The sequence below is a fragment of the Mobula hypostoma genome, chromosome 10 (genome assembly GCF_963921235.1).
Source record: "Mobula hypostoma chromosome 10, sMobHyp1.1, whole genome shotgun sequence".
NCBI lineage: Eukaryota > Metazoa > Chordata > Chondrichthyes > Myliobatiformes > Myliobatidae > Mobula > Mobula hypostoma.
This window is the reverse complement of record NC_086106.1, coordinates 40822483-40847802: the sequence shown is the minus strand read 5'-3', so window position 1 is coordinate 40847802 and position 25320 is coordinate 40822483. Positions and strand designations below refer to the sequence as shown.

The window sequence follows — 25320 nt, the reverse complement described above, 5'->3', positions numbered from 1 at the left end:
ACTTTGGTTAATTGGGGAAGCCACTTAACTGGGCCAGAATGTACTGATTCCCAGTGTATCCCAATTAACTGGAATCCACTGTATAAACGACTCATAATATGAATCAAATTGTCGATGGGTAGGTTTGTAGGTTTTCAGATGATATGAAGATTGGTGGTAATGTAGATGGTGTAGAAATCTGCAAAGGATACAGCAGAATGGTGTACAGAGTTGCTGCTCTGGGTGGAGAACTGGCAGTGAGGTGTTGCTATCGTAAGTGATGTTACTCTTGATGGAAGGAGTCTTAAAAATGTTGATGTACAAAGGAATCTTGGAGTCCACGTCCATAATCCCCCGAGTGGCAAAGAAGGCTTATGGTATGCCTTTATTACATAGAATAGTACAGCACATTACAGGCCCTTTGGCGCACAATGAATTAGTTGAGGTATTGAGTTTAAGAGTTGGAGCTTTATAAAACTCTAGTTAAGTTGCATGTGGAGTATGGCATTCAGTTGTCACTGACACATTTTAGGAAGAACGTGGAGGCTTTGGAGAGGATGCAGAAGAGGTTTTCTAGATACTGCTTGGATTGGGGAGAGGTGAGACAAACCTCAATTGTTTTCTCTGGAGTGGTGGAGGTTGAGGGGGGAGACCTGATAGTTTATAAGGTTATGAGAGGCATAGATAGACAGCTGGGATCTCTCTCTTGGGGTTAAGATGTCTAATACTGAAGGACATTAATTTATGGGGACGGGGTAAATTCATAGGAGATGTGCGGATGATTTTTTTTCTGCACCCTCTCTCTTTATCTCCCCTACCTGCTTCTCCCCTGCCCCAATGAGGAAAGAGGCTAGAGTGGGGAATAGACGGGGTTTTCCTGGCAGGAGAAATCAGTGCTCATGCCTTTATGCAAGTTTATGTATCCTGGCCTCAGGCTGACGCTTCTTATTATACTTGTAATTCGAAAACAACTAATGTTTCTGTTATCTGTGATAAAATTAGGGAATAATCAATAGACTTTTTATTTTGCAGGTAGTGGATCTGCTGAATCAGGCTGCTCTCATTGTTACCGACAACAAAATCACAATTCTCAAACAGGTCAGTAAACCAGGAGAGACTACAAAGCAGGTTTTTATTTTAACCGATTTTTAGTGTTTATCTAAACACTATCCCAGTGCATCACTGGCACCAGTTGACTTGCCATCAAGGATGTATATACAGGGAGGTCAGTAACATCATGATGGATCCCAACAATCGTGCTCAGAATCAGGTTTATTATCACCGGCATTTGATGTGAAATTTGTTAACTTAGCAGCATCAGTTCAATGCAATACATAATCTAAAAGAGAAAATAATAATAATAATAATAGACAAGTATTTTGAATAGATTTTTTAAGAAGTGCAAAAATCAGAAATACTATATATTTAAAAAAGTGAGGTAGTGTCCAAGGATTCAATGTCCATTTAGGAATCGGGTGGCAGAGGGGAAGAAGCTGTTCCTGAATTGCTGAGTGTGTGTCTTCAGGCTTCTGTACCTCCTACCTGATGGTAGCAGTGAGAAAAGGGCATGCCCTGGGTGCTGGAGGTCCTTAATAATGGACGCTGCCTTTCTGAGACACTGCTCACTGAAGATGCCCTGGGTACTTTGTAGGCTAGTACCCAAGATGGAGCTGACTAGATTTACAACCCTCTGCAGCTTCTTTCGGTCCTGTGCAGTAGCCTCCCCATACCAGACAGTGATGCAGCCTGTCAGAATGTTCTCCACAGAACATCTATAGAAGTTTGAGTGTATTTGTTGACATGCCAAATCTCTTCAAACTCCTAATGAAGTATAGCTGCTGTCTTGCCTTCTTTATAACTACATTGATATGTTGGGACCAGATTAGGTCCTCCGAGATCTTGACACCCAGGAACTTGAAACTGCTCTGTCTCCACTTCTGATCCTTCTATGAGGCTTGGTATGTGTTTCTTCGTCTTACCCTTCCTGAAGTCCACAATCAACTCTTTGGTCTTACTGACATTGACTGCCAAGTTGTTGCTGTGGCACCACTCCACTAGTTGGTATATCTCACTCCTGTACGCCCTCTCGTCGCTACCTGAGATTCTACCAACAATGGTTGTATTGTCAGCAAATTTATAGATGGTATTTGAGCTATGCCTAGCCACACAATCGTGTATACAGAGAGTAGAGCAGTAGGCCAAGCACATACCCCTGAGGTGCGCCAATGTTGATCGTCAGCGAGGAGGATATGTTATCAACAATCTGCACAGATTGTAGTCTTCCGGTTAGGAAGTTGAAGATCCTATTGCAGAGGGAGGTACAGAGGCCCAGGTTCTGCAACTTCTCAATCAGGATTGTGGGAATGATGGTATTAAATGCTGAACTATAGTTGATGAACAGCATCCTGACGTAGGTGTTTGTGTTGTCCAGGTGGTCTAAAGCCGTGTGAAGAGCCATTGAGATTGCGTCTGCTGTTGACCTATTGTGGCAATAGTCAAATTGCAATGGGTCCAGGTCCTTGCTGAGGCAGGAGTTCAGTCTAGTCATGACCAGCCTCTCAAAGCATTTCATCACTGTCGATGTGAGTGCCACCAGGCAACAGTCATTAAGGCAGCCCACATTATTCTTCTTAGACACTGGTATGATTGTTGCCTTTTTGAAGCAAGTGGGAGCTTCTGCCTGTAGCAGTGAGAGGTTGAAAATATCCTTGAATACTCCAGCCAGTTGATTGGCACAGGTTTGCAGAGCCTTACCAGGTATCCTATCGAGATCTTCTGCCTTGTGAGAGTTCACTCTCTTTAAAGACAGCCTAACATCGGCCTCTGAGACGGAGATCATAGGGTCATCAGATACAGCAAGGATCTTCACAGCTGTAGTTATGTTCTCCCTTTCAAAGCAGGCGTAGAAGGCATTGAGTTCATAGTCAGTTTGTCCCACTTTCCCACTCCATTCAGGAAGGAGGTAACACAGCATCCATGCCAAGACCAGCAGACTCATTAATATTACTTTCCACAAACAGTATTTTTGATCAGTACCTCAACCCACTAACCCACACCCCCAACCACCACTTCTTTATTACTTCCCATCAATCATATGTACATACACTGCTGTACATACATAGAAACATAGAAAATAGGTGCAGGAGTAGGCCATTCGGCCCTTCGAGCCTGCACCGCCATTTATTATGATCATGGCTGATCATCCAACTCAGAACCCTGCACCAGCCTTCCCTCCATACCCCCTGACCCCTGTAGCCACAAGGGCCATATCTAACTCCCTCTTAAATATAGCCAATGAACTGGCCTCAACTGTTTCCTGTGGCAGAGAATTCCACAGATTCACCACTCTCTGTGTGAAGAAGTTTTTCCTAATCTCGGTCCTAAAAGGCTTCCCCTTTATCCTCAAACTGTGACCCCTCGTTCTGGACTTCCCCAACATCGGGAACAATCTTCCTGCATCTAGCCTGTCCAATCCCTTTAGGATTTTATACGTTTCAATCAGATCCCCCCTCAATCTTCTAAATTCCAACGAGTACAAGCCCAGTTCATCCAGTCTTTCTTCATATGAAAGTCCTGCCATCCCAGGAATCAATCTGGTGAACCTTCTTTGTACTCCCTCTATGGCAAGGATGTCCTTCCTCAGATTAGGGGACCAAAACTGCAATCAATCTATGTCTATAAGCAATCTAGCATATTTGTATTTATTGTGGCTTTATTATTATTGTGCTGTTTGTCTTATTTTGGTTTGTTTGGGCTGCTTCCAGAGTAACAATTATTTTGTTTTTTACACTTGTGTATTGGAAATGATATTAAATAATCTTGAATTCTGAATCCCTGGTGCTACTTGGTAGTTCAATAATATACTGCTTTCCAAAGCAGTTGTGATACTGCACACTATTTAACAGAGGTGGTTTGTTAAACTTGTCTCTTTAACATTGCTTACTACTTACCAGATGTGCAATCACAATTAATTTAACATTGCCATGAGGTTAGGATAGATATCCAAAAGACTGGTCATTGAAATAGGTTTTAGTGTCTTGAAGAAAGAGTGGCTGAGATTATAGAGGGAATTTTTAAAATCAAGATGCTCTGGAATCCTGAATTGTATCTACAGTAACTTAAGGGTTAGAGCAGCAGAGGAGAGAGAGTCCATGGAGAGATTTGAAAGCAAGGCTGAAAATTTAAAAAAACTGCTTAACCAAACAAAGTTCAACAGCTAGCATAATTTGATTTTGAATAAAATTGGAGCTCATGAAATTGGGCTTAGTTTATTGATCTCAGTACAAGCAGTGGGTAGACATCACCAGCTCAGGTAGACATCACCAGCTCAGTTACATCAAGCAGCGGGTAGACATCACCAGGTCAAGTAGACATCACCAGCTCAGTTACAGCAAGCAGCGGGTAGACGTCACCAGCTCAGTTACATCAAGCAGCGGGTAGCCATCACCGGCTCAGTTACATCAAGCAGTGGGTAGACATCACCAGGTCAAGTAGACATCACCAGCTCAGTTACAGCAAGCAGCGGGTAGACGTCACCAGCTCAGTTACATCAAGCAGCGGGTAGCCATCACCGGCTCAGTTACATCAAGCAGCGGGTAGACATCACCGGCTCAGTTACATCAAGCAGCGGGTAGACATTACCAGCTCAGGTACAGCAAGCGCGGGTAGACATCACCAGCTCAGGTACGGCAAGCGGTGGGTAGACATCACCAGCTCAGTTACATCAAGCAGCAGGTAGACATCACCAGCTCAGGTACAGCAAGCAGCAGGTAGACATCACCAGCTTGGGTAGACAGCACAAGCTCAGTTACATCAAGCAGCAGGTAGACATCACCAGATCATTTACATCAAGCAGCGGGTAGACATCACCAGCTTGGGTAGACATCACCAGATCAGTTACATCAAGCAGCGGGTAGACATCACCAGATCATTTACATCAAGCAGCGGGTAGACATCACCAGATCATTTACATCAAGCAGCGGGTAGACATCACCAGCTCGGGTAGACTTCACCAGCTCAGTTACAGCAAGCAGCAGGTAGACATCACCAGCTCAGTTACATCAAGCAGCGGGTAGACCTCACCAGCTTGGGTAGACATCACCAGCTCAGTTACATCAAGCAGCAGGTAGACATCACCAGCTCAGTTACATCAAGCAGCGGGTAGACATCACCAGCTCAGTTACATCAAGCAGCGGGTAGATATCACCAGCTCGGGTAGACATCACCAGCTCAGTTACATCAAGCAGCGGGTAGACATCACCAGCTCAGTTACATCCAGCTTGGGTAGACATCACCAGCTCAGTTACATCAAGCAGCAGGTAGACATCACCAGCTCAGTTACATCAAGCAGCGGGTAGACCTCACCAGCTTGGGTAGACATCACCAGCTCAGTTACATCAAGCAGCAGGTAGACATCACCAGCTCAGTTACATCAAGCAGCGGGTAGATATCACCAGCTCAGGTAGACATCACCAGCTCAGTTACATCAAGCAGCAGGTAGACATCACCAGCTCAGTTACATCAAGCAGCGGGTAGACATCACCAGCTCAGTTACATCAAGCAGCAGGTAGACATCACCAGCTCAGTTACATCAAGCAGCGGGTAGACATCACCAGCTCAGGGTTACATCCAGCAGCAGGTAGACATCACCAGCTCAGTTACATCACCAGTTCAGTTACATCAAGCCGCAGGTAGACATCACCAGCTCAGGTACAGCAAGCAGCAAGTAGACATCACCAGCTCAGTTACATCAAGCAGCGGGTAGACATCACCAGCTCAGTTAGATCAAGCAGTGGGTAGACCTCACCAGCTTGGGTAGACTTCACCAGATCAGTTACATCAAGCAGCGGGTAGATATCACCAGCTCGGGTAGACATCACCAGCTCAGTTACATCAAGCAGCAGGTAGACATCACCAGCTCAGTTACATCAAGCAGCAGGTAGACATCACCAGCTCAGTTACATCAAGCAGCGGGTAGACATCACCAGCTCAGGGTTACATCCAGCAGCAGGTAGACATCACCAGATCAGTTACATCACCAGCTCAGTTACATCAAGCCGCAGGTAGACATCACCAGCTCAGGTACAGCAAGCAGCAAGTAGACATCACCAGCTCAGTTACATCAAGCAGCGGGTAGACATCACCAGCTCAGTTAGATCAAGCAGTGGGTAGACCTCACCAGCTTGGGTAGACTTCACCAGCTCAGTTACATTACGCAGCGGGAAGACATCACCAGCTCAGTTACATCTGCAGCTCGGGTAGACATCACCAGCTCAGTTACAGCAAGCAGCTGGTAGACATCACCAGCTCGAATACTTTATACTTTATTGTCACCAAAACAATTGGTACTAGAACGTACAGTCATCACAGCGATATTTGATTCTGTGCTTCCCACTCCCTGGATTACAAATATTAAATACTAAAAATTAAAAATAGTAAAAATTAGTAAATATTAAAAATTTAAATTGTAAGTCATAAATAGAAAAATGGAAAGTAAGGTAGTGCAAAAAAACCAAGAGGCAGGTCCGGATATTTGGAGGGTATGTCCCTAATCCGGGTCAGGATTCGTTCAGCAGTCTTATCACAGTTGGAAAGAAACTGTTCCCAAATCTGGCTGTAGGAGTCTTCAAGCTCCTGAGCCTTCTCCCAGAATGAAGACGGATGAAAAGTGTGTTGGCTGGGTGAGTCGTGTCCTTGATTATCCTGGCAGTGCTGCTCTAACAGCGTGCAGTGTAAAGTGAGTCCACGGATGGAAGATTGGTTTGTGTGATGTGCTGTGCTGTGTTCACGATCTTCTGCAGCTTCTTTCGGTCTTGGACAGGACAACTTCCATACCAGGTTGTGATGCACCCTAGAAGAATGCTTACTCTGCTGTATCTATAAAAATTAGTGAGGGTTTTAGGGGACAGGCCAAATTTCGTTAGTTTTCTCAGGAAGTAAAGGCGCTGGTGGTCCTTCTTGGCAGTGAACTCTGCTTGGTTGGACCAAGTCAGGTCATTTGTGATATTGACCCCAAGGAACTTAAAGCTTTTGACCTGTTCCACTTGCGCACCACCGATGTAAATTGGGTCGTGCGGTCGGCTACTCCTGAAGTCAACAACCAATTCCTTCATCTTCCTGACGTTGAGGGATAGGTTATTGTCTTCGCACCATGCCACCAGGTTCTTAATTTCCTCTCTGTACTCAAACTCATCATTACCCGAGATACAGCCTACAACTGTGTCATCAGCAAACTTATATATTGAGTTTGATGGAAACTTGGCTACACAATCATGGGTGTACAGTGAGAACAGCAGGGGGCTGAGTACACAGCTCAGAGTGATTGTAGAGGCGAGCTTGTCCCCTATTTTTACAGTTGGGTCCTGTCTGTGAGGAAGTTGAAGATCCAGCTGCAGATCTGAGTGCTAAGGTCCAGGTTCCTGAGTTTAGGAATCAGTTTATTTGGAACGATGGTATTAAAGGCGGAGCTGTAGTCAATGAAAAGGAGCCTTATGTATATGTCTTTATTCTCCAGGTGTTGACCTGTTGCTCTGGTATGCGAATTGCAAAGCATCGAGGTTGACTGGTAGGCTGTGGTTGATGTGTGCCATAACCAGTCTCTCGAAGCACTTCATAGCAATTGATGTCAGAGCCACAGGTTGATAGTCATTCAGCCATGCCACCTTGCTCTTTTTCGGCACTGGGATTATCGTTGCCTTCTTAAAACACAAGGGGATCTTAGACTGAAGCAAGGAGCAGTTGAAGATGTCAGCAAACGCTCCAGCTAGCTCGCTTGCATAGGCCCAGCGACCCCATCCTGGGATGCCATCTGGGCCCGTTGCCTTCCTTGGATTTATCTTCAGGAAGGCCCTTGTAACGTCCTCCTCGGTGACGATGAATCTCGATGCCACCAGGTCCGGTTCATCCGGAGGGAGCAGGATGCTCCTCTTCTGTTCGAATCTTGCGTAGAATACGTTAAGTTCATCAGGAAGAGAAGCACCACAGTTATTGATATTCCCAGCCTTTTCTTTGTGCCCAGTGATTTCATTTAGACCTTGCCATAGTCTACTGGCATCCCTTTGGTTAGCCTGGGTTTCTAACTTGGCTCGATATTGCCTCTTGGCACCCTTAATGGCTTTCTGGAGTTCATGCCTGGATTCCGTGCAGCGACTGGTATCCCTGGAAATAAAAGCAGCAGTTCTAGCCTTTAAAAGGGACTTGACCTCATAATTCATTCAAGGTTTCTGGTTAGGGAATACCCAGATCGTCTTGCGAGACACACAGTCCTCCGTGCATTTCCAAATAAAGTCCGTGACAGCTGAGGCATACTCATCGAGGTTAGCTGCCGAGTCCTTGAATACTAACCAGTCCACCGATTCAAAGCAGTCACGGAGGACCTCATCCGTTTCCTCCTTCCAACGTGACACTACTTTTGACACCGTGACTTCCCGCTTCAGTTTCTGTTTGTAAGCCAGGAGGAGGAGTATGGCCTGATGGTCCGATTTTCCGAAGTGAAGTCGTGGGACGGAATGGTAGGCATCCTTGACTGCTGTGTAACATTGGTCAAGTATATTCGGGCCTCTAGTGGGGCAGGAGACATGTTGGTATAACTTTGGCAGCGCCTTTCTGAGGTTGGCCTGGTTGAAGTCCCCGGCTGTAATGAGCAAAGCCTCCGGATACCTGGTCTGAAGTTCACTGATGTTGGCATACAGTATGTTCAGAGCACACTCCACATCCGCCTGGGGGGGGAATGTAGACCGCTGTCAGTATGACCGAGGTGAATTCCCGTGGCAGATAGTAGGGACGACACATCACTGACAGGTGTTCCAGGTCCGGGCCGCAGGAGCTTGTCAGTGCCACTGTGTCCGAGCACCATCCAGTGTTGATCAGTAGGCAGACACCACCTCCCCTCGTCTTGCTTGAAGACGCCGTGCAGTCCATCCGATGGATCGAAAATCCCTCCAGTTGGATGGCACAGTCGGGGCTGGCAGGGGAGAGCCAGGTCTCGGTGAAACAGAATACGCAGCAGTTCTGCATCTCCCTGCAGTAGGTGAGTCTCCCTTTAAGATCATCCACCTTGTTCTCTATGGCTTGCACATTAGCTAGTAAGATGGTGGGCATAGGGACCCTGGAGCCCCTCAGCTTCAATCTGACCAGCAGCCCAGCTCTTTTCCCACGCTTCCTCGGTAAATAGTGCATCTTTCCAGGTTTCCATTGATGCAGTGTTTTGTTGTCAGCTCTTTGATGTTGGTGGACACGTCCTGCAGGAATCGATCGACGGGTCGCGTCGTTGTGCGCTCCGGGTCGGGCCGAGTAACGGGGGAGGCTCCGCTGCCACTTCCAGCTGCCGGGGGCCCGGGCTGTCGATTGGGTTGGGCCCCGAAGCTGACACTTAATCCCGGATGGCCGGGCTCCTGGCTGAAACAAGTCCTTAAGCTGAGTCACGGTTGCGGAGGCCTCTGCTCCAGCCGAACCTCGGGCTTGATTTCCGAGGTCGGTGGCGGAGGCCTCATTTCCGGCAGCTGTGGATGGCCACCAACGGGGCTTTACGGTGGTCACTCCGGGGAAGCGTCTGGGGCACCTTGAGGTCTCTGCCGTCACTTCTGTGTGGTCGTCTGCTCCGGAGAGGCGCTGGTCGAAATGGGTCGTGTCTCCAAGCGCTCCGGCACGGTAGCAGACCACGGGTCTCCGGGAACGTTGGTCGGGTCCAGGTGTGGTCCAGAGTTTAAGAAGCAGTTCTGGATCGGTGGTCTCCAGCTGGGTCAGTAGCTTCACCTGGGTGTTGTTGATCTTGATCTTGCTAAATTGGAGGTTTAGAAGGGTTTCTCGGGTATAGGATAGTGGAGAGGGCAGTTTGCTTGGGAGAGCACGCGCAAAGTTGCCAGTTACCGGCGCCATCTTTAACAGATTATTCACCAGCTCAGTTACATCAAGCAGCAGGTAGACATCACCAGCTCAGTTACATCAAGCAGCAGGTAGACATCACCAGCTCAGTTACATCAAGCAGCAGGTAGACATCACCAGCTCAGTTACTGCATGCAGCCAGTAGACATCACCAGCTCAGGTCGACATCACCAATGGATGTAAAATGAAACTGAGGAATATTGGAATACTGGGGAGTGTAGGGTTGGGGTGACATGGTACTGTAGCGGTTAGTGCAACGTTATTACAACTCTGGGCGTCAGAGTTCAATTCCAATGGCATCTGTAAGGAATTTGTGTATTCTCCTTATGGAATGTGTGTGTTTAACCAAGTATTCTGGTTTCCTCCCACAGTCTAAAGACAGACTGGTTAGTAGGTTAATTTGTAAGTTGCCCCATGATTAGGCTAGGTTTAATTCAGGGGATGCTGGGTGGCATGTCTCGAGGGGCCGTAAGGGTTTATTCTGAGCTGTACGTCAATAAGTAAATATATAATTATATAGGTCAAGCTACATCTATGGTAAGAGAAGCAGGCCTAGTGTTTTGGGTTAAAGATTTTTGTCAGAACTAGAAAGGTGACAGAGGCTTGTTTAAGTGGTGGCAAGGCAGTTGTTGCTGATGAGGTAAAGCTGGAAATACCACAGGGATAAACTGTAAACACACTTGTCATCTCGAAGAATGAATGGATGCAGTTTGAGAGTGAGAACAGAAACTAAAGAATGTGAGACTTGGAAGAGTCTTCAACCTGAAATACTAACCCTTGTTTCTCTTCTCAGTCTACTCTGGTATCTACTTCTAATATCTTCAGTTCTTACTTTAGATCTCCAGCACCTGAAAATCAAAAATATCTGCCTCCTTGAACAATTGGCCTTTTGTTTATTGCAGGGAACTGTACATTTTATTCTAATCTTTGTTTCTTCCTTCTCTAGGTTCAGGAGCTGATTGTCAATAAGGATCCCACACTCCTTGACAACTTCCTAGATGTGAGTAATCTTGTGCTTCCCAGAAGACAGAGAATTTTCCAATGGTATTGCTTGAACAGCAGTGCTCTCTCATGACTGGAGAGAAATGGGAATGGGGTTTGCAAATCCGTTCTGAATATGTAGGCCTGGTGTTGGTGTTGAAGGGTGAAGGGTGACGGGCTGGAGATGTGTCTCTACCAAAGGAGGTGCTAGTTTGCAGGTCTGCCTTGGGCAAAGTGTAGCACTGCTTATTACCCCCCCCCCCCCCCAAATCAGGGAGCCATGGGAGCAGGTGGTGGACGGTTGTATGAGCATATCACAAGTCCTGGTTGTGTGACCACTGATGCCAGGCAGACAGTCTCTGAAGAGTTTGATAATGGCTAGGGTCATGTGTCTTTTAAAGACACTGTTTGGAAGAAAGCAATGGTTTTGAGCTAGTGTTTGGAAATGTGAATGGAGTCTGCATCCCTTATAGTTTTAGGTATTGAGTTCCACAGTTTAGGAGTGTAGTTTAAAAAAGCCGACCTGCCAATTATCTTTTGAGGGAGATTATTTAAATTTAAGAAGGCCCAAGAGCTCAAGCAGGATTATAAAACGGAAGGATTCTATGATGTACTACGGTTCCAGACCATTGAGAGTTTGAGAACTTTAAAATTAATTCTAAAAGATACAGGAAGCCAATACACCATAGCTAGGATGGGAGTGATGAGCTCCCTCATTCTGGTTTTAATTAAAAGTCTAGCAGTGGTGTTTTGAATGAGTTGAATCTTGTTAACAGATTACTTTGGAAGGCCAGTAAAAAGTACATTTCAGTAATCTAGTCTATTCAATATAAAGGTATGTACTAGTTTTTCAGCATCATTGTGACAAAAACAGATGTACCTTTTCAATATTTCCTAAGTGTAAAAATGCCTGCTCTGGTCACTTTTTTTATGTGGGATTTTAAAATTCAAATCTCAATCAAGGATAAGACCCAATATTTCTGTTGCTTCGCTGCGCCTGGGACAATCTTCAATCTCTTTCCCTGTCCAAGGAGTCTTGGTGAGTTGCTGTAATGTATATCCACAGCATAAGATTCAAAAAGGTAGCTCACCACCACCTTTTCAAGCAACTAGGGATGAGCATTCAAGCCCGTGTAGCCCACATCTCTTCACTGAATATATTAAAAACTAAGTGACTACTCAGCTCAGTCAGAGTCCATTAGTATCTGTAATGTTAGGTGGAATCACGTTTTGTATCCATAACTAAGTTGCTCTTATTCCAAAAATGCTATAAAGTCGGTTTAACTTCTCATTTGGAAGACAACACTGCTAGTGCAGTGGAGTGTCAGCCCAGGCTTAATGTTCCAGTCTCTGAATCAGGGGTTGAACCTAGAACCTGAGTGCAAGATGAGAATGGCGGTCCACAACCACACCTTGTGAATATTTCACAGTCCACTCAGAGTGCCCACTAATCAAGGTTTTCAAATAAATACAGTGGATTCCAATGAATTGGGACATGCCAGGACCAGTACATTTGGCCCAGTTAAGCGGCTGCCCCAATTAGCCCCAGTTTCATGGAAATAAAAGACAAACTATTGTTTATCTGAGTAGCATTTTACATATTTAAATGAAATACACAACAAATTAGAACTCTACCAATAGTAGTGCAGTACTATAAAACTGTACTAGTACCTAATAGCTATTGACGGATGAATTAATCTGCCATGTTCTTTTGAATGACTAAATAAGCAAAATCAGCAGACAACTCGTGTAGATAGTGGACTACCTTTATACAATGCTATCGACAATTGCGTCCTCTAAATCTTCATTTTTCTTGTAACATTCAAGATTATTGTCGATACCTTCATAATTCCTAACTTGTTGAAGTAGTGAAATTGTTTCATTTTCACTTTTGGCTGTTTCTGGTATTTCTATGCCTGAATGCTTGAAAGCGCAGTGATTTAAACAGTTCTGAATTACTGCTTATTTCTTGCAAAATGTCAGTGACAAAAATCAATGCTTTTTGAACACAAACACATGCAACTGACACTATTTAAAGCTGATTGCTCTAAGCATGGTGTAGTGTCTGATAGCCATGACTGGCACTAGTCAGAAACTGTTTAGTATTGATCTCCCGCCTCAATTCAGTGGCAGAGTGTCCCAATTAAATGAAGTGAATCCCGGCTATTTCCTTGATTTAGTTTTTGTGTCATTTGACCTAGTACGTGTGTACGGTTGAATGACATTAACCTGACCTTGAACTTGAGAACACTTGACAATGAACCTAGTACATAGATGGTGTGATTGCTTATTGCTGTAATACTGGTAACTAACAAATCCATGTAATTGTTTTTAGGAAATGATTGCATTTCAGTCAGATAAGTGGATTGATGTTCGTAAATTTGTGATTGGATTCATGGAGGAGGCATGGTTAGTACACCTTCTACTATTTTAAAACTCCTCTTCCTACTTTTAAAATTGACTTCATTGCTGACCCTGTCTCCACCCTGTCTTCATCTCCCCCCCCCCAGTAAGCGTGACAATGAGCTGCTGCCGAAACTAATTGCCAACCTCAACATGTTGCTGAAGGATGAGAACGTCAATGTGGTGAAGAAGGTCATTTTGACCATGACACAGCTGTACAAGGTGGCACTGCAGGTAAGCAATACATGTGTCATCATGTTTCAACCTTTGTGTCTCAGCCACAGAAAGTTTCAGTATCGAGAGCTGCTCTTCTGTTAAATCAGTAGCAAGAATGTGACTATGTTCTGACTGACTAAAACTGAAACACATGGGAGCTGCAACCAGGAAATATAAAAGTCTTTATTCATACAGCAGAAAAATGGTGGGGGGGAGAGGGAGGGAGGGAGGGAGAGAGAGAGAGAGAAATAGAATGAGAATGAATCCTACTCACCCGACTTACAGTTTAGACCATAAGACATAGAAGAAGAATTAGGCCATTTGGCCCATCAAGTCTGCTCTGCCATTCAGTCATGACTGATCCTTTTCTCCCCTCCTCAGCCCCACTCCCCTGTCTTCTCCCTGTAACCTTTTGATGCTGTGTCCAATCAAGTACCTATCCAGCTCAGCCTTAAATAAATCCAACAACCTGGCTTCTGCAGCTGCCTGTGGTAACAAATTCCACAAATTTACCACCCTCTGGCGAAAGAAATTTCTTTGCATCTGTTTCTGTTTTAAATGAACACCCCTCTATCCTGAGGCTGTGCCCTTGTCTTAGACTCCCCCACCATGGGAAATATCCTTTCTACATCTACTCTCTCTTGGCCTTTCAATATTCAAAAGGTTTCAATGAGATCCCCTCTCATCCTTCTAAATTCCTGCGAGTACAGACCCAGAGCCATCAAACATTCCTCGTATGATAAGCCTTTCATTCCCACAATCATATAACCATATAACAATTACTGCACGGAGCAGGCCATCTCGGCCCTTCTAGTCCGTGCCGAACTCTCACCTAGTCCCACCAACCTCCACTCAGCCCATAACCCTCCATTCCTTTCCTGTCCATATAGCTGTCCAGTTTAACTTTAAATGACAACATCGAACCTGCCTCAACCACTTCTGCTGGAAGCTCGTTCCACACAGCTACCACTCTCTGAGTAAAGAAGTTCCCCCTCATGTTACCCCTAAACTTTTGCCCTTTAACTCTCAACTCATGTCCTCTTGTTTGAATCTCCCCCATTCTCAATGGAAAAAGCCTATCCACGTATCTATCAATCCCCCTCATAATTTTGAACACCTTTATCAAGTACCCCTTCAAACTTCTACGCTCCAAAGAATAAAGACCTAACTTGTTCAACCTTTCTCTGTAACTTAGGAGATGAAACCCAGGCAATATTTTAGTAAACCTCCTCTGTACGCTCTCAATTTTATTGACTTCTTTCCTATAATTCGGTGACCAGAACTGTACAGAATACTCCAAATTTGGCCTTACCAATGCCTTATACAATTTCAACATTATGTCCCAACTCCTATACTCAATGTTCTGATTAATAAGGGCCAGCATACCAAAAGCTTTCTTCACCACCCTATCCACATGAGATTCCTCCTTCAGGGAACTATGCACCATTATTCCTAGATCCCTCTGTACAATGCCCTACCATCATCCTTGTGAACAGCCTCTGGGCCTTCTCTTCTAAGATGAGGAACCCGAAACTGTTCACAATACTCAAGGTGAGGCCTTAACGGTGCCTTATAAAGCCTCAGTGTCACATCCCTGTTCATGTATTCCAGACCTCTTGAAGTGGAAATGAATGCTAACATTGCATTTGCCTTCCTCACCACCAACTCAACCTGCAAGTTAACCATCAGAGTGTTCTGCACAAGGACTCCCAAGTCCTTTGCATCTCAGGTTTTTGGATTTTCTCCCTGTTTAGAAAATAGTCTGCACATTACTACCAAGGTGCATGAACGTGCATTTTTTAACATTGTATTTCATTTGCCACGTTCTTATCTATTCTCCTACTCTGTCTAAGTCTTTCTGCAGCCTACCTGTTTCCTCAACATTACCTGCCCCTCCGCCAATCTTCATATCATCTGCAAACTTGTCAACAAAGCCATGTATTCCAGCATCTAAGTCATTGATACACCACATGAAAGGAAGTGGTCCCAACACCGAACCCTGCAGAAAGCCGCTAGTCACTGGCCGCCAACCAGAAAAGAATCCTTTTATTCCCACTCACTGCCTCCTACTAATTAGCCAATGCTCTAACCATGCTAGTAACTTTCCAGTAATACCATGAGTTCTAACTTGGTAAGCAGCCTCACATTGGGCACTTTGTCAAAGGTCTTCTGTAATCTCCTCAAAGAATTCCAACAGTTTTGTCAAGCAAGATTTTCCCTAAAGGAAACCATGCTGACTTAGTTCTATCTTGTTCTATGTCACCAAGTACTCCATAACCTCATCCTTAACAATTGACTCCAACATCTTTCCAACCACTGAGGTCAGCCTAACTGGTCTATAATTTTCTTTTGTGCTGCCTTCCTCCTTAAAAAGTGGAGTGACATTTGCAATTTTCCAGTCCTCTGGCACCATGCCACAGTCCATTGACTTTTAAAAGATCATTGCTAATGCCTCCACAATCTCTGTCATTACCTCTTTCAGAACCTTAGGGTGCAGTTCATCTGGTCTGAGTGACTTATGTACCCGTTGCGTCTTTCAGCTTTTTGAGCACCTTCTCTCTTGTAATAGTAACTGGACTCACTTCTCTTCCTTCATACATTACAACATCTGGCACATTGCTTGTGTCTTCCACAGTGAAGACTGATGCAAAGTACTCATTTAGTTCATCAGCCTTCTTGCCCCCATTATTATTTGTCAGGCCTCATTTTCGAGTGGTCCTGTATCCATTCTCATCTCTTATTTTTTCCATACTTGAAAAGCTTTTGCTATCCACTTTGAAAATGTTTGCTAGCTTGCTTCATATTTCATCGTTTCCCTTCTAATGATTCTTTTAGTTGCTCTCTGTAAGTTTTCAAAAGCCTCAAAATCTTCTATTTTCCTGCTAATTTTTGCTTTGTTATATGCCCTCTCTTTTGTCTTTATATTAGCTTTGACTTCCCTTGTCAGCCACGGTTGTACTGTTTTTCCATTTGAGTATTTCTTCATTTCTGGAATACATCTGTTTTGCACTTTCCTCATTTTTCCCAGAAACTCATGCCATTACTGCTCTGCTGACATCTCTGCCAGCAGCTCCTTCCAATTTATTTGGCCAACTCCTCTCTCATACCACTGTAATTTCCTTTATTCCACCAAAATACTGCTACGTCAGACTTTACTTTCTGCCCATCAGATTTCAATCATATGGTTGAACTCAATCATATTGTGATCCCATGCTCCTAGGGGCTCTTGTACCTTCAGCTCCCTAATTCATTACAGAATGTCCTATCCAGTACAGCTGATCTCCTGCTAGGCTCAATGACAAACTGCTTTAAAAAGTCATCTTGTAGGCATTCAAGTAGCTCACTCTCTTGAGATCCATTACCAACCTGATATCCCCCAATGGTCCTGCATGTTAAAATCTCCCATGACTATCCTTTTACACACACCTTTTCTATTTCCTGTTGTAATCTGTGGTCCACATTGCAGTTACATTTGGAGGTCTGTATATAACTGCCATCAGCATCCTTTTACCCTTGCAGTTTCTTAACTCAACCCACAAGGATTCAGCATCTTCTTCTGATCCTATGTCACATTTTTCAACTGATTTGATGCTGTTCTTTACCAGAAGGGCCTTGCCACCCCCTCTGCCAATCTTTCTATCCCTCCAATACAACCTTGGACGTAATATTTATACTACTTCTGCACGAAGATAACAAACTATTAATTACAGTTTCTGAGGAGGCTGAAGAAAGCTAGATTTTGCACATCTATACTCAAGTAATTGTACAGGTCCACAGTAGACAGCAACTTAACAAGCTGCATCACTGCTTGGTACAGAAACTGCACTGCAGAAAGACTCTATAACGGGTAGTCAAAACTGCCCAACACATCATTGGCACCAGCCCACCTGCCATCAAAGACAAAATGAGAAAGGTGCCAGAAAAGGGCCAGTAAGATTCCCACCTACCCAGCTTGTTGACCGTTTGTCCAACGGGGAGGAGGCTAGGATTAACAGACCCAAAAACAGCTTCTTTCCCCAAGTAGTAAGGCTGATCAACAACTCCACTCACTACTTCACCAAGACTTTATTATTCCCATCAGTCACCTGATGTACAGCCTAGTGTCACTTTATGGGCACACAATCAATCTATCTTATGTAATTGTATTTATTGTATGTTTATTATTATTATTGTGTTCTTTATCTTTTGTGTTTTATTTTCTGTGCTGCATCAGATCCAGAGTAACAATAACAGTTATTTTGTTCTTAATACACTTGTGCACAGGAAATGACATTAAACAATCTTGAATCTTAAATTGCTTTAGTCACCTACATTAATGTTTTGATTATAGTCAAGTAAACTTACAGAATGACATACTTACAATGGTAGCACATCTTGACTAACAGAAGCCCTTTGAATGGTGTCTTGCAAAAGCAGCCAAAGTATACCCCTTTTGTTACAGCGTCGAGGGATGGCTCCGTGAATATACAACTAACCAGAAGGTTAAGTGACAAACAAATTTGTACTGAACTGTGCATTAAGTCGCAAGATATATCTTTAACAATGCGCTAACAGGAAAAATTCATCTGGGGCGTGTGGTAGCATAGCGGTTAGCATAATCCTATTACAGCATCCACAACCCAAAGAAGTTTTTTATGTTCTCCCCTTGACTGCCTTGACTGTGTGTTTTCTCCGGGTGCTCTGATTTCCTCCCACGTTCCAAAGATGTATGGTCAGCTAGGTATAATTGTGCAGCTCCAGCTCGTTGGGCCAGAAGGACCTGTTATTGTGCTGTATCTCTAAATAAATACATGTGTCTTCCCCTATGTAATTTCAATGAGACAATCAGAATGTCCCATATCAAATGATAGCTTTCAGTAGCTACAAGTTATCAGTTGGAAGTTGCACTACGTCAGGTATTATTTCCTGAAGACGGTTACTCATTTTAATTAATCCATAAATTCACAATATGGATTAACTCACAAGTTCCATAATCCACAAGTTTGTGAGTACCATGGTAGTATTGTGATTAGCGCAATGTTTTTACAGTTCGTACATGGAGTGTGTGGATTTCTTCCTGGCACTTTAGTTTCCTTTCACAGTCCAAAGATGTTCAAGTTAGTAGGTTAATTAGTCATTGTAAATGGTTGCGTGATTAGGCGAAGGTTAATTCAGTTGCTAGATGGCACAGATCGAAGAGCTGGAAAAGCTATTATCTCTGAATAAAATAAAAATAAATAATAATAATGCTATCCATAAATGCCGTAACTCCAGAATGATTCCTAGTAGTGTTCTTTTGCATAGCAAAAAAAAGTCTATCTGAGAGTGTAAATAATTAGTGAATGTTGTTGAAGGGAGGATGTCAGCTAGCGGGTGCAAATGTATGTAATATTAGACTCAGAGGTCTGAAAAATTTGTTAGCAAGTTCAATAATAATTTTCAAAGTTGTATAAGAACTTAAATGAGTGAAACTTTGTGGAGTTCAGGGGGAGGAAAAGAAGTTCAGGCTACTTGGATATCTTATCCAAGTGCCAACAAAGACAAAATTCATTGAAGAGCCTGTTCCTGCACTGGAAAACCTTGGCTCAGGCGCATATCAGGGTATTTACTTTTTCTTCAGGTCACTTTGAATTCCATCCAGCATGTTTTATTTTCTAATTCTTTAGGCTGTACTTGATCTTTCTTCCCTTTTGTTTTGTGCTTTTGTCATTCTCTGAATTTGCTAAATTAGAAAAGGTGACATTTGCAGATGTGGGACAATAGACAATAGGTGCAGGAGTAGGCCATTCGGCCCTTCGAGCCAGCACCGCCATTCACTGTGATCATGGCTGATCATCCACAATCAGTATCCAGTTCCTGCCTTATCCCCATAACCTTTGATTCCGCTATCTTTAAGAGCTCTATCCATCTCTTTCTTGAAAGCATCCAGAGACTTGGCCTCCACAGCCTTCTGGGGCAGAGCATTCCATACATCCACCACTCTCTGGGTGAAAAAGTTTTTCCTCAACTCCATTCTAAATGGCCTACCCCTTATTCTTAAACTGTGGCCTCTGGTTCTGGACTCACCCATCAGCGGGAACATGCTTCCTGCCTTCAGCGTGTCCAGTCCCTTAATAATCTTAGATGTTTCAATAAGATCCCCTCTCAGCCTTCTAAATTCCAGAGTATACAAGCCCAGTCGCTCCAATCTTTCGACATATAACAGTCCTGCCATCCTGGGAATTAACCTTGTGAACCTACGCTGCACTCCCTCAATAGCAAGAATGTTCTTCCTCAAATTTGGAGACCAAAACTGCACATAGTACTCCAGGTGTGGTTTCACCAGGGCCCTGTACAGCTGAAGAAGGACCTCTTTGCTCTTATACTCAATTCCCCTTGTTGTGAAGGCCAGCATGCCATTAGCTTTCTTCACAGCCTGCTGTACTTGCATACTTGCTTTCGGTGACTGATGTACAAGAACACCTAGATCTCGTTGTACTTCCCCTTTTCCTTTCTTGACTCCATTTAAATAATAATCTGCCTCCCTGTTCATACCACCAAAGTGGATAACCTCACATTTATCCACATTAAACTGCATTTGCCATGCATCTGCCCACTCACCCAGCCTCTCCAAGTCACCCTGCATTCTCATAACATGCTCCTCACATTTCACACTGCCACCCAGCTTTGTGTCATTGGCAAATTTGCTAATGTTACTTTTAATTCCCTCATCTAAATTATTAATTTATATTGTAAACAGCTGCGGTCCCAGCACTGAACCCTGCGGTACCCCACTGGTCACTGCCTGCCATTCCGAAAGGGACCCATTAATTGCTACTCCTTGTTTTCTGTCAGCCAGCCAATTTTCAATCCATGTCAGTACTCTGCCCCCAATACCATGTGCCCTAATTTTGCCCACTAATCTCCTATGTGGGACTTTATCAAAGGCTTTCTGAAAGTCCAGGTACACTACATCTACTGGCTGTCCCTTGTCCATTTTCATAGTTACATCCTCAAAAAATTCCAGAAGATTAGTCAAGCACGATTTCCCCCTTTTAAATCCATGCTGACTCGGACCGATCCTGTTACTGCTGTCCAAATGTGTCGTAATTTCATCTTTTATAATTGACTCCAGCATCTTTCCCACCACTGGAAACTGTTCTATAATTCCCTGTTTTCTGTCTTCCTCCCTTCTTGAAGAGAGGGACAACATTAGCCACCCTCCAATCCATAGGAACTGATCCGGAATCTATAGAACATTGGAAAATGATTACCAATGCGTCCACGATTTCTAAAGCCACCTCCTTAAGTACCCTGGGATGCAGACCATCAGGTCCCAGGGACTTATTAGCCTTCAGACCCAACAGTCTATCCAACACCATTTCCTGCCTAATATAAATTTCCTTCAATTCATCCATTACCCTAGGTCCTTTGGCCACTATTATATCTGGGAGATTGTTTGTGTCTTCCCTAGTGAAGACAGATCCAAAGTACCTGTTCAACTCATCTGCCATTTCCTTGTTCCCCATAATAAATTCACCTGTTTCTGTCTTCAAGGGCCCAATTTTGGTCTTAATTATTTTTTTCCTTTTCACATACCTAAAGAAGCTTTTACTATCCTCCTTTACATTCTTGGCTAGTTTACCTTCGTACCTCATTTTTTCTCCACGTATTGCCTTTTTAGTTACCTTCTGTTGCTCTTCAAAAGTTTCCCAACTCACCGGTTTCCCACTTGTCTTTACTATGTTATACTTCTCTTTTATTTTTATACTGTCCATTACTTCCTTTGTCAGCCATGGCCTCCCCTTACTCCCCTTAGGATCTTTCTTCCCCTTTGGAACGAACTGATCCTGCACCTTCCGCATTATTCCCAGAAACACTTGCCATTGCTGTTCCACTGTCATCCCTGCTAGGGTATTGTTCCATTGAACTTTGGCCAGCTCCTCCCTCATAGCACCATAGTTCCCTTTGTTCAACTCTAATAGTGACACTTCCAAGTTTCCCTTCTCCCTCTCAAATTGTAGATTAAAACTTATATTATGGTCACTACCTCCTAATGGCTCCTTTACCTCGAGGTCCCTGATCAAATCCGGTTCATTGCACAACACTAAATCTAGAATTGCGTTCTCTCTGGTAGGCTCCAGTACAAGCTGTTCTAAGAATCCATCTCGGAGGGCCTCCACAAACTCCCTTTCTTGGAGTCCAGTACCACCCTGATTCCTCCAGTCTACCTGAATGTTGAAATCCCCCATAACAAGGGAGTATCGCAGAGCAAAGAGCTAGCACAGTGTGATGGACAATGGCCATCCTTATTTATTTTATGGAGAATCATTGAGGGTAGGCACCAAAATTCAAGTTTATTTGTCACGTGTACATTGAAATATACAGTGAAATGTATCTTTTGCATTGACAACCGACACATTTGATGTGCTGGGGGCACCCTGCAAGTATTGCCACTCATTCCTGTGCCTACATAGCATGCTCACAATGCTTGGAAGAACACAACAAGCAACAGTAAAACCAGCCCCATTTCTCCCTCCCACTTATGTACATATTCAGTCCTTTAACCCCCGGAATGGCCTCTAGCCTCTAACGGACTTGGACTGCAGAAACTGGGCTTTGACCTCCTCAGCTGTCAAACTAAACCAAAGGGAAGGAATTCCTAAGAGACTGAAAGTATAGAAGTGGGGTTCAGATCTAGAGTAGTAAAAATGCCAAGTGCTTTTGAGTGGTGTGGAGGAGAGTAGCAAAGGAAGTGGTGATCCTGAGATGAATTTGAACTGGAGTTTAATAATCCAAATGGGATGGCCGCCTTGGTTCATTCTGTAGTTGTGTCTAGATACCCTCTGGATTGGAAGGAAAAGTGAATTTACACAAAGGTAAACATGATGAACATGAACATGTGGCAAAAAGTAGCACAGATGGCTTGAGACTGACATGGTTCATTGCTCTTCCCCTTACTTCTTAATCACAAAAAGTTGCAAAGCTTGCAAGAAATCACCTAGTATCTGTGTTCGACAGAAGGATCATGCATTCTGCCTTCCACCAGTGTGCCTGCTGCTGCTTTAGTTATACTGATAGAGTGATTATGCGGTTACTGCTTGAAACCGCTTCAGTGTTTCTGTGCAACACGCATAAAAGTTGCTGGTGAACGCAGCAGGCCAGGCAGCATCTCGAGGAAGAGGTGCAGTTGACATTTCAGGCCGAGACCCTTCGTCAGGACTAACTGAAGGAAGAGTGAGTAAGGGATTTGAAAGTTGGAGGGGGAGGGGGAGATCCAAAATGATAGGAGAAGACAGGAGGGGGAGGGATGAAGCCAAGAGCTGGACAGGTGATAGGCAAAAGGGATACGAGAGGATCATGGGACAGGAGGTCCGGGAAGAAAGACAAGGGGGGGGGTGGACCCAGAGGATGGGCAAGGGGTATATTCAGAGGGACAGAGGGAGAAAAAGGAGAGTGAGAGAAAGAATGTGTGTATAAAAATAAGTAACAGATGGGGTACGAGGGGGAGGTGGGGCATTAGTGGAAGTTAGAGAAGTCGATGTTCATGCCATCAGGTTGGAGGCTACCCAGACGGAATATAAGGTGTTGTTCCTCCAACCTGAGTGTGGCTTCATCTTTACAGTAGAGGAGGCCGTGGATAGACATGTCAGAATGGGAATGGGATGTGGAATTAAAATGTGTGGCCACTGGGAGATCCTGCTTTCTCTGGCGGACAGAGCGTAGATGTTCAGCAAAGCGGTTTCCCAGTCTGCGTCGGGTCTCACCAATATATAAAAGGCCACATCGGGAGCACCGGACGCAGTATATCACCCCAGCCGACTAATAGGTGAAGTGTTGCCTCACTTGGAAGGACTGTTTGGGGCCCTGAATGGTGGTAAGGGAGGAAGTGTAAGGGCATGTGTAGCACTTGTTCCGCTTACACGGGTAAGTGCCAGGAGGGAGATCAGTGGGGAGGGATGGGGGGGACGAATGGACAAGGGAGTTTTCCAGCATCTGCAGAATTCCTGTTGTCAGTGTTTCTGTGACAATTTTTGCTATGCAAAAATTTCTTGTGCTTCACTGATTCTTCACACTATGTTCCATTGGCAGTCATTTGCACTCTGAGGTGCTGAGCTTTTTAATTCAACTGCTGAAATTTTTCTGTCCCTCTCTCCCACTCCTCAGCACTTTTTTCCCAATGTTTCGGTCACCTGCTCTTTTCTTTATGGCAGTCTTCATTCCCTTTATTAGCATGTTAATCCCTGGAGTATAGAAGAACGAGAGAAGATTTGATGGTGGTAGACAAAATATTGAGGGGCATAGAAAGGGTAAATGCAAGCAGGCTTTTTCCACTGAGTTTGAGTGAGACGAGAGTCAGAGATCATGGTTAAGGGTGAAAGCTGAAATGCTTAAGGAGAACATGAGGGAGAACTTTATTCAGAGGGTGGTGAGTGTGTGTAGTGAGCTGCCAACGGAAGTGGTTTGATTTCAACATTCAAGAGAAATTTGGATAGCTAAGTGATAGGAGGGGAATGGAGGGCTATGGTCCAGGCGCAGATCGGTGGGACTAGGCAGATTACTAGTTTGGCATGCCTAGATGGGCTGAAGGTCCTTTTTCGATGCTGTACTGTTCTATGACTGGCTGTGTCTGTTAAATTCCAATTGTTTTTGTATTTGTGCTCCCTTACCATGTTAACAATGTAAGTTATGTTCAGAGCATTGACTACACGTTATAAATGCCTTGTGATTTATTTGCCAAGAATATTTTAACACCTGTTTTGTTTTAATCAGTGGATAGTAAAGTCAAAAATCATCAGTGAAATGGAGGAGGCATGCTGGGATATGGTTAGCGCCATGAAAGATGACATCGTCATGATGCTGGATTCTGATAATGATGGAATCCGGACTCACGCCATCAAGTTCATTGAGAGTTTGATCATCACCCTGTCACCTCGCACACCTGATTCTGATGTTCCACGACGGCAGGAGAATGACATTAGTCTGGATCGCATTGTGAAAGACCACCCTTTCATTAAAGCATGTGGGTATCTGAAGAGCAATTTGCTACCTGTTGTAGAGTGGTAAGGATAAAACTAGATTATGGCTTTTCTGCAGCTCTGAACTGTTCCCTCATCAAGCCTGTGTGCTTTGTGTCAATTTGTTAGCTTGACAGAATCTGAATCAGGTTTAATCTTACTAGCATATGTCATGACATTTGTTGTTTTGCAGCAGCAGTGCATTGCAATATATAATAACAAAAAGTACAAATTATATCAAATAGTATACATATTAGGTAAATATATATATGAATGTATGTTTGTACATACAGTGGCATGCAAAAGTTTGGGCACCCTGGTCAAAATTTCTGTTACTGTGAACAGTTAAGTCAGCAGAAGATGAACTGATCTCCAAAAGTCATTAAGTTAAAGATGAAACATTCTTCTCAACATTTTGAGCAGGATTAACATTATTATTGTTTTGCACAATTTTAGAGAAAAAAAAGGAAAGGAGCACCATGCAAAGGTTTGTGCACCCCAAGAGATTTGAGCTCTCAGATGACTTTTATCAAGGTCTCAAGCCTTAATTAGCTTGTTAGAACATAGAACATAGAATAGTACAGCACATTACGGGCCCTTCGGCCCACAATATTGTGCTGACCCTCAAACCCTGCCTCCCATATAATCCCCCACCTTAAATTCCTCCATATACCTGTCTAGTAGTCTCTTAAACTTCACCAGTGTATCTGCCTCCACCACTGACTCAGACAGTGCATTCCACGCACCAACCACTCTCTGAGTAAAAAAAAACCTTCCTCTAATATCCCCCTTGAACTTCCCACCCCTTACCTTAAAGCCATGTCCTCTTGTATTGAGCAGTGGTGCCCTGGGGAAGAGGCACTGGCTATCCACTCTATCTATT

At 44.0% G+C, this 25320-nt stretch overlaps 1 protein-coding gene across 1 annotated transcript in view; it reads left to right on the top strand.

Moving 5' to 3' along the window:
* The window catches only part of sympk (symplekin), a 122381-nt gene that overhangs the window by 3221 nt on the left and 93840 nt on the right, over positions 1–25320 (top strand). The window contains exons 2-6 of the mRNA XM_063060383.1: positions 1012–1077; positions 10808–10861; positions 13178–13251; positions 13353–13479; positions 24193–24442. Of these exons, the coding sequence (XP_062916453.1) occupies positions 1012–1077; positions 10808–10861; positions 13178–13251; positions 13353–13479; positions 24193–24442 (571 nt within the window). The remainder of the gene's footprint in view (positions 1–1011; positions 1078–10807; positions 10862–13177; positions 13252–13352; positions 13480–24192; positions 24443–25320) is intronic.